The sequence below is a fragment of the Tetrahymena thermophila genome (assembly GCF_000189635.1).
Source record: "Tetrahymena thermophila SB210 genomic scaffold scf_8254573, whole genome shotgun sequence".
NCBI classification, from domain to species: Eukaryota; Ciliophora; class Oligohymenophorea; order Hymenostomatida; family Tetrahymenidae; genus Tetrahymena; species Tetrahymena thermophila.
Window position 1 is genome coordinate 21,081 of NW_002476344.1, and position 10,355 is coordinate 31,435.

Sequence of the window (10,355 nt, forward strand, 5' to 3'; positions counted from 1 at the left end):
AGCAATCAAATATGAATTGATTTATAAAATGCTATTAACTTAAGCCCGCTCAGATTACATGAGCTCCTTCAATTTTTAATCTTGCAACGATAAGGATTAATTTTTCAAGATAATATAATCATCAGAGATGTTAAACAATCCTAAAATGATATTGCAATTAATGCTGTTAATGCCTCAATTAAAAGTTTAACTTAACAAATTAGCAGAAGGAATTACTCATTTAACTAAAATTAAGCTTTGCAAGAGTAAAATTTCTACATATTCTATTGCTTATTTTGATTTTATCATATTAAAAAAATACGCTTTGCTTTTATCACATATCTTTTGTTTCTTTTTAAAGCTGATTACTTAATTAAATTATATAGTTAATATTCATTTAATCATTAAAAATTCTTTATTAAATAATAACAATCAAAAAAAACTTGGCAATCATATCAATATACCTCCCCAAATAAATAAAATGGGCAAAACTCAATAATCTTTTTGTTTACCCCAAATTTTTTTAGGGGGTGCTATTTATATATATATTAAAGAGTGAAATTCATTAAATTTCACAAATAGGATTCAAAAAAAATGAAAATGTTGATCTGTTTAATATAAATATCAAAACAAATAAATAATTTAAAAATAAAATAATTTATTACATGAATTATTTTTAAGCTAATTATTATTAAGCATAAGCAACATTATGATTTATATCAAATTTTAAATTTTAAAAAATAGGCTTTTTATATAATTAATATTTTCATTTTTATTAAAAGTTGATTTAGGCTTACCCTTTCTCCAAAGCAGGATAAATAGCTTTTAAGCTAAGGATGTAATTCTTTTATCATTTTAAATATATTTTAAACAAATAATCGTCTAAATAGATTTACGAACTAGTTGTTAAAAGACTATTTATGTTTTCAAACACAATATATTTTAAATATTTTGCAAATAAATAATTATTAATTCAAATTATATTTAAATTAATAATTAGCTAAATAATAAATAGTATAAAGCATCAGCAGCATAATTTTAGCTATCCCTTACTAGTTAAAACTGTTATTTCTCACCATACTAAAAGAAAGAAGACCAATACTAAATAAAACTCTTAAAAATGAAAAATAGTCTGGATCTAGCACATGAAATTTTAAAAGAGAATGTCAAATTAAACTATTAAAATAGTTATTGGTAAATTGTTTTAAACTTCTAACATATTAATTAAATCAAAAATATTTTTCTAATTTTTAAATACTAAATTATTTTCTAAATATTTTAATATTTTTACTTTAATTTAATTATTTGAAATATTTACCTTAAAATGAATGATTCTATCAGTTTATTTCAAAATAATAATTTTTGAAATTTTTTTTTAAATTTGTTAGAAAAACTAGCCCTAAAAAAGAAATTTATAAATATATTTTATAAATATTTATTGGTTGGTAAATTATTTCTTTACCAATCAATATATTTTTATTTAATTAATTAATAAAATTAGCAATATAAATTTAATTTTAATTTAAATTGAAATGTGTTTTTTTAGTTTTATGGCATAATATTTGGATTACAAGTAAATCCTCAACTTAAACTAATAATTTCAATAAAAAACTTTTATTTTAACTTATTAAAATCAACTTAAATTTTAAATAAATAAATTAATAAATTGGAGATAATTAAATAAAAATCCAATAATTCAAATAAGGCAAAAAAATAAATATTATTCTCACTTATATTTAAATGTATTTATTTTCAAATTTTTTTAAAATCTTTAGTTTTCTTAAAGCAGCAAGACAAGTTAGTAGTAAGGCAGTTTCTAAAACTAATTCATAATTCTCCGTTGATTAATAATAACCATTTAATAAAGACAATGATACTAAATTAATCATTCAACAAAATAAGTACATCATAAATAAATTATCTTAACCAAAACTAAATAAGTTAAGAAATGCTCTTTTAATTGGATAAAAAGCAAGAATTATTAAAATTTTGTAATAAGAAAATGAAATATCTAACAAAAACAAATCATTATTGTTTGGAGGTGGTAAAAGTCTAAAAAATATCGATAGCGATTAAAAAACAATCTTTAAGAAAAATAGAAAAAAAAATAGCTCATTAACATATAACAAAGAGAAATCATCATTGTTTGGAGCTAGTAAAAATCTAAAAAATCTAGATAACAATGAAAAAACAATCCCTAAGAATAATAGAAAAGAAATTAGCTCATTAATAAATAAAAATGTAGAGGTGAACAAAGTTAAAGTTAAATTAAATGAAAATTAAAATGAACAAAATAATTCTAATACTCAATAAGCAGAATACGATGAATTAAATAAGGGACTAGAATAATTTTTTTTAAATTGGCCCAAATATATAGAAATAATCCAAGAATATGATTAAAGTTTCAAAATGGAAGAATAAAAAATTTAAGATGAATAAAAGGGAAAATAGCCTTAAAGCACTACAATTACCTAATAAACAACTTCTCAGATATCAGACAAAGGCGTTTGCATTTCTAAATCATAAAAATATTCTTATTAATTTGGATAAGAACATGTTCAGAGATTTTAAGAATCCCTCAAAGGAATGATTACAAACTAACAAAATGAACAAAACCAACATCTTGACAGTTATTCTGAATAATTTATAAGATAAATATTTAAATTAGGCCATCATATCAAAAAAGGAGGGGAGGCAGATATATTTACAAATCAAAATATAGCATATAAAGTAATTAAATTAAATGGAGACGATGATTTAAAGAAATAAGAAAAAGAATTATTAAGAATTTAGGAATTATAAGAATAAAATATTTTAAATATAAACACTTCTCATGTAATAGAAGATATAGTTAATCATACTAAGTATATCATTCACGTTATGTAAAAATGTTAAATGAGTCTTTATGATGAAATTTTATCAAAAAAAGTTTTTAGTCTTAAAGAAATTTTAAGATTTATTTCTACTGCTTTTCATTTATTGATTGTACTTAGATAAAAGTATATTTATCATTCAGATATTAAACCAGGAAATATCTTAAAAATTGATGATAATAATTACTAATTATCTGATTTTGGTGCTTCATAGTAAATTGATTTTATTGATCCTTTTTGTGGTTATTAAATGTATACACCTGGTTTTAAACCAAAAAATAGAGAGAGAAATTTACCTTTTTATCATGATATCTATTCTTTTGGTAAAACTATCCAAAAGTTATTAATGAAATTAGAAAATCAATCAAAAATTTCTAAATGTTTAAATGAATTTATAGATGAAGAAATTTGTAAAGATGATGAAATTTCTATTAAAGTTGATTGCTTTGAATTTCCAAGAAAGTTTATAAATACTTTAATGAGATTTACTAATGATGAAGTTATTGAGGTATTCTTATAGGATTATTTAAAGTAGATAGAGCTATACTTAGTTATCAAAAAAGAAAATAAAGTATTTGAGTATGAATCATAATATTAATATGCTGAAATAGCTCTTTTCATTATTTCATAGATAAGTTAAGTTAGCAATTAGCAGAGTCAGTTAACTTCAATTAAAATTAAGGCAAAGGCACTGATAACTAAAAGTTATATTTTATGTAAAAGAAAACAATATAAAGAATCTCTCGAATATATTAATGAAATTTTTAGAGAAGATTTTAAAGATAATAGCTAGTCAGAAATCCTAATAAAATCAATTAGAATTGTAACTAAGATCTTAATAAATCTAAATAATAAGATAAAATTATCCTAAGAAAATTAAAATAAATTGATTAAATTAATTAAATTAGTTAATAAAGGTGAAGAATTTGATAAATTAAAAATAAAGATAATAGAGCTTCTATTGCTAAAATCAAATGATATATATCCAATTATTACAAATTTGTATGATTCTCTAAAAAAATAAGTTAAAAAATAGGAGTTTGATATGGTTTGTAGGATAATTATCAAATTGATTAGGTATTTAAGAAAATAAAATTGTTATGGCTAATCTCTTTACAATTTAATTTAATTTATTCAAAATGATAAAACGAATCAGGATTCTTATTACAAATAAAAATTACTAAAAGAAATGGGCTTATATCTTTACAAATTTCTTTTATAAAATAAATGGCTAGACATTAAATTATATGTTAAATATGAAAAAGAAATTTAACTCTTGCCATAAATTATTTGGAATTGCTTGAATGACGTTAAGCTAAAATCAAATTTATAAATTTAATTTGATAAAAGTATTTGGTAATTATATTCAATATTTATAAAGCTATAAAATATTTATAGCTTTGATAAATGTAAGGATATTTTAGATAATTTAGAAAAAAAATATAAAAATATAATGGTTAAAATAGAAGATAATAACTAATTGCCATATTAAGAATATGTTTTATACAAAAAACTTAATTACTATGAAAAATATCTGAAAAGAAATAATATAAAAAATTATTAGTTTTTTAATGAAGAAATTAGATACAAAGAAAAACAAATAATTTAATCAATAAGTCTTATTGAAAAAACAATTTTTAAGAATAACGAAGAAAATGAAAATGATACAAATAATGAGATACCTTAAAATCAAAAAGAAACAATGAGCTCACTTAATTTCATAACATACTTTGAAAGCAAAAAAATGAGTCTAAATTATTTTGGTTCTTTGGAAAAATTCAATGAAGAGGTTGAATCATTTAATTCTTAGCTCAATTTTTCTAATATGATAAATTACGATCTAAAAAAGTAATTATTTTAATTAAAATCGTTTTGCTTCTTAAGAAATTTAAATTTATTGATTTTAAATAATTTTTTTTGTCAATATTTAATTTTAGTTATTATTAAATTAAAATAAAGCTTGCATAAAAAAGAGAAGTATGAAGAAATTACGAATTTGAATATTGAAATATTAGGAAAAGATAAAAATGAATTTAGCTATTAATTAGAGAAGGAAGGATCTTTAACTTTAAGAATATCGTAAAATTATTTGGTTAATTTAATTCAATAATTAATTATATTTTATAAATTTAATATTTTTTAAAATTCTTCATATTTTTTATATTTTAAATGTTTTACTAAAAATTAAATAATTTTTATGATAAATTTTTTATTATTTATTAATTGCTCAAAGACATATTTATTAAAATTATTTTATTTTATTAAATAAAATATCATAGTGAGTTTAGTGATGATTATAGCTTATTATATGATTCATAATTTACTTTTTTTAGATCAAATTTGAGAAAAGTACAATCTCTCTAATTCAAATTAGATTTTAATTTATATGAATATTAATTGAGTTTTTATTTTAAATGGCTTAAGGAAAGTAAAATTCTAAATAACAACACTGAATTAACACTCGATTTTAGGTAATTAATTTTATTAAATTAGATAGTTATCTAATTTTTATTCTAAATCATATTTTTAATTTTCTTCATTTGTAAATTAATAAATAAAATCAATATGATTTTATGTATTTAAAATATTTGATAGATTTTTTAAATTTGGTAAATATTAGATGTCTAAATTATTATGAAATTATATAAATTTTTATAATATAAAATGATTTAATAATTTTTTTAATTATTTTTTATTTAATCATCTATATTATTAATTTCTGGCTATATCAATTTGCTATTTTAAAAATAATTGATCACTGGTCATAAATAAAAATTATGTTTATTTTATTTTCATTATTTTAATAGTGGATAACAATCTGAGTTACAACACTAAATAAATGGATATATATAAACAAAATTTTATGATTTTAAGTAGATGTGCCCAAGAATTACTGAATTAAATGTTAAATTAGGATGGTAAATTATTTAATATTTATTTAATAGTAAATTATTTACAATTTAACTCACTTTTTCAAGACAAAATAATAAATTAATATTATTATTCATTCTAAAATTAACAACTTAACTATTTAAAATTATTTTAAATGAAATTATAAAAAAATTAATAATTATGGTAAAAAACCATGATATTGTTTAATTAAACTATAAACAATAGTAATAAATTTAAGCTGATTTTAATAAATACTTAAAATTTAAATTCAATGAAATTACATTTAATATTATATAGGATATAGAACAATCTAACGTCTATTTACGATTTTTATGCTTTAGCTAGTCAATGTAGAGCACTTACTTCATTAAAATTTGATTTAAAGTAGATTTTATTTTATCTATTGACTTTAAAAGGTCAAAAATAATTCTTTTATTTTAATTAAAAAAGTATTGATAATGATAGGTTTAAAGAAAATGAAGAGACTAAAAATAGTAAAAAAAAATATCTTAAAGAATTGATTCAGAAGATAGAGGATTATAATTATTTAGAAATTATCCCAGAGAATTTTATTCATTATGTTGATTAAAAGTAATTTTCTAATAATTATTTCAGTAAACTATAATATTTACCAAAAAAAAAAATAATAATTGTGAATTCAATTAATTTAACTCTTTTACCAAATAATTTTTGAGGTTTTGTTAGTAATAATCAAAAGTTTAAGTAAGTAAGCTTTATTTGTTAATTTCAAATTAATTAATTAATCAAAGTGAATCAAAATTTAATTTTAAAATTTTTTATATATTTTACTTGAATGAGTAAATTTTGAACAGTAATTTAAATAAATATTTTAATTTATTAATAAAAACATGATCACTTTATAATAACTCTTATAAATATAAAAATTTGTATAAAAATAAAAATATTTTATAGCTAGTTATTTTTTTAGAGTTAAATTAAATAAATAATTAATTAATTAGACTCATTTCTTCATTTCATTATTTTAAAATATTTAATTTAATTTTTATTTCATTTAGTTAAATAGATAGATTCTTTAAAGACCTTAAAAATTCTTCCACCTTTTAAAAAGAATTTAAAGATATTTAAGATTTTTATTCAAATGATCTAAGTGATAGATACCAAAAGTAGAATCTAAATTATGAAAAGAGATAATATTTATTTTAACAGAAATTTTAGCATACTTTCTATAGATATAAACGTTTGTAACAATTTCTTTTTTCTTATTTTTGTAAAATAATAGCTCTATTGATTGCTTTCTTTACTCATATATCACTTTTATTTGTTTAATGATTCTTATTTTCTTTAACATCTGAAAACCAAAAATTTTAGAAAAACAAAGGTATAATGTATTATATCTGACATAACTGGAGAGTATCTAGATTAAAGTGAAAATACTAGTTAATTAAAATTAAATAGTACTTCAAGGTAAAAATCTATTTTTTTACTATATTTTGATATTTATTAGTTAGACAGTAGATGAATCAATATTTTTCTTTAATTAAAAATATATATTTAAATAAGCTAGTTATTTTTTTTACTTTTAATTAATTTGCTCCTCTTTAAATGAAATTTATTATTAATTAGTTTAGACACAAATTTTAATATAAACGATTTTAGAAGTCCAAATCAATTAAAATAGATTACTCTACCAGAAATTTAGATAAAGTAATATATTTTTTAAGTTCTTAATTCACATTTATTTTGTTGATCTTTATACATATTAATTTTAATGCTATTAAATAAATAATCAAATATAAAAATATTTAAAATATGAATAGTTGGCAAAATATTTATACTACTACAGCTCAAAATATTGCTCAATATTTATAAAAAAAATAATAAAGTTAATTCAAGCTTAATCTAATGTAATTAATATAAAGATATTATTTTTTCTAAATTAAATAATTATTATTTATTTACTGTACAAATTCAAATATTAAGGTACTCCCTTATATTTTTATTCTTGAAATATTATTTAAAAAAATATTTTACTCTACTTATTTTAATATATTTAACATTGGAATACTTTGAAATATTAGTGTATATATAAAATCTTAATTAGTTAATCTTACATTTTAAAAAAAAAATAAATTAAAATAAGCTAACCATTTAATAAAGATTATTATTTTAAAAGTTTTAAAAAAATCAATCAATATGTTAAAAATCATGTCCTTAGTTTGAAGTAAATTAATTATTTAGTTAATTAGCTAATCTTTTGATTTATATTTTTTATTCAATATTTTTTTAGGTAAAATAAAGTGAGTATTGAAATGGAATAATTAGATCTTCATTTAGAGTAATTTATTTATTATATAAGTTATTCTTCATAAATTTTAATAAATTTAATAGATTTAATTTCTGTATATTTTTATTTAAATTATTTAAAATATTAAAAAAGTTTCAATTTTATATGTTCAAAGGCAGCTACATTTATTAAAAAAGAATTGCATAATTTCAAAAGTAATATCAATAGCTTAAAGTAAAATTAATAATTATCAATAATATTCAATCTTTTTTTTATTTTACATTTAAAAAATAAAATAATTATTAAAATTAGTAATTTTTATTTTTCCTTTAATTCAAACAAAATTTTTGGTTTGTTATGAGTTTGATAGATAAGCCTGTTAAATTCATAATTAATTTAAACTAATTGTAATTTTCTTAAAATTGATCCCTTATTTTTTGAACTTCTTTAGTAAATAATAAAATCTAAATTTTTTTACAAATTTTAACCTTAACTTCAATATTAATTTAGAAAAAAGAAGTTTTTCTGTTACTATATTTTTATAGATTAACATTTTTTTAATTTAAAATTAATTTAAATATTATTTTTTTAGATATCATCAAACTATTGAAAAAGCTTATTTTTCCTCAAGAGCAGTGAAATGTTACAGAATTTATAAACTAAAATATATTTTTTGGTAATTAAATAAAAAATAATTATATTTAATTAATTATTTTAGTTTTTACTATTTAAAATATTTTGTTCGTTTATTTGATTTTATTAATATTTGTATAAATTAAAAATAATTATAAAGGCAATTATACATAGAAGATAAAGAAACTTAAGAAATTGCAAGTGCTATTGAAAAATTATAAAATTTTACTAATTTAAATCTTAATTTGAGGTAAATTTTTAAAAGTTTAATTGAGAAAATAATTAAAAAACGAAATATTATTTTATGAACTTAATTTAAAATTTCACTTACACATTTACTGCTATGAAATAAAATATATCTTTTATTTAGTGATAATTGAATTATCAGATGAAGGAGCTCAAAGCATTTCAAAGAGTCTGGAAAAATGCCAAAATATTACAAAATTACATCTTGATTTAAGGTATCCTTTATATATTAAATTTTATTAAATAAATATAAAAGATATAATTGATATCTACATTTCAATGTTTTTAATTCTTTCAATAATTGATTAAATTTTTAATTCTTTATTTGTGGTAAATATTTTGAAATTTAATAGAGAAAATAATTAAAAAACGAAATATTATTTTATGAACTTAATTTAAAATTTCACTTACACATTTACTGCTATAAAATTAAATATTTCTTTTATTTAGTTGGAATAAAATATCATATTAAGGAGTTCAAAGTATTTCAGAGAGTCTGGAAAAATACCAAAGTATTACTGAATTACATCTTGATTTAAGGTATTTTTAATTAATTAAATTTTATTAAATTAATATAAAAGATATAATTGATATCTACATTTCAATGTTTTTAATTCTTTCAATAATTGATTAAATTTTTAATTCTTTATTTGTGGTAAATATTTTGAAATTTAATAGAGAAAATAATTAAAAAACGAAATATTATTTTATGAACTTAATTTAAAATTTCACTTACACATTTACTGCTATGAAATTAAATATATCTTTTATTTAGTCATAATAAATTATCAGATGAAGGAGCTCAAAGCATTTCAAAGAGTCTGGAAAAATGCCAAAATATTACAAAATTACATCTTAATTTAAGGTATTTTTAATTAATTAAATTTTATTAAATAAATATAAAAGATATAATTGATATCTGTATTTCAATGTTTTTAATTCTTTCAATAATTGATTAAATTTTTAATTCTTTATTTGTGGTAAATATTTTGAAATTTAATAGAGAAAATAATTAAAAAACGAAATATTATTTTATGAACTTAATTTAAAATTTCACTTACACATTTACTGCTATAAAATAAAATATTTCTTTTATTTAGTGATAATAAATTATCAGATTAAGGAGTTCAAAGTATTTCAGAGAGTCTGGAAAAATGCCAAAATATTACAAAATTACATCTTAATTTAAGGTATTTTTAATTAATTAAATTTTATTAAATAAATATAGAAGATATAATTGATATCTACATTTCAATGTTTTTAATTCTTTCAATAATTGATTAAATTTTTAATTCTTTATTTGTGGTAAATATTTTGAAATTTAATAGAGAAAATAATTAAAAAACGAAATATTATTTTATGAACTTAATTTAAAATTTCACTTACACATTTACTGCTATGAAATTAAATATATCTTTTATTTAGATTTAATAAATTATCAGATGAAGGAGCTCAAAGCATTCAAA

The 10,355-nt window shown here is 17.8% G+C and overlaps 1 protein-coding gene across 1 annotated transcript; it reads left to right on the forward strand. All coding sequences in view use genetic code 6, as the record gives it.

Annotated features, from left to right (window-relative positions):
* Window positions 1-1,099: 1,099 nt before the first annotated feature.
* TTHERM_01371780 (kinase domain protein) lies at window positions 1,100-3,808 on the forward strand (the record flags this gene model as incomplete). Its single annotated transcript, XM_001020287.3, has 2 exons — window positions 1,100-1,173; window positions 1,755-3,808. Coding segments are annotated over 2 exons (2,128 nt in total), but the record flags the coding sequence as incomplete, so codon positions are not given.
* Window positions 3,809-10,355: the final 6,547 nt, after the last annotated feature.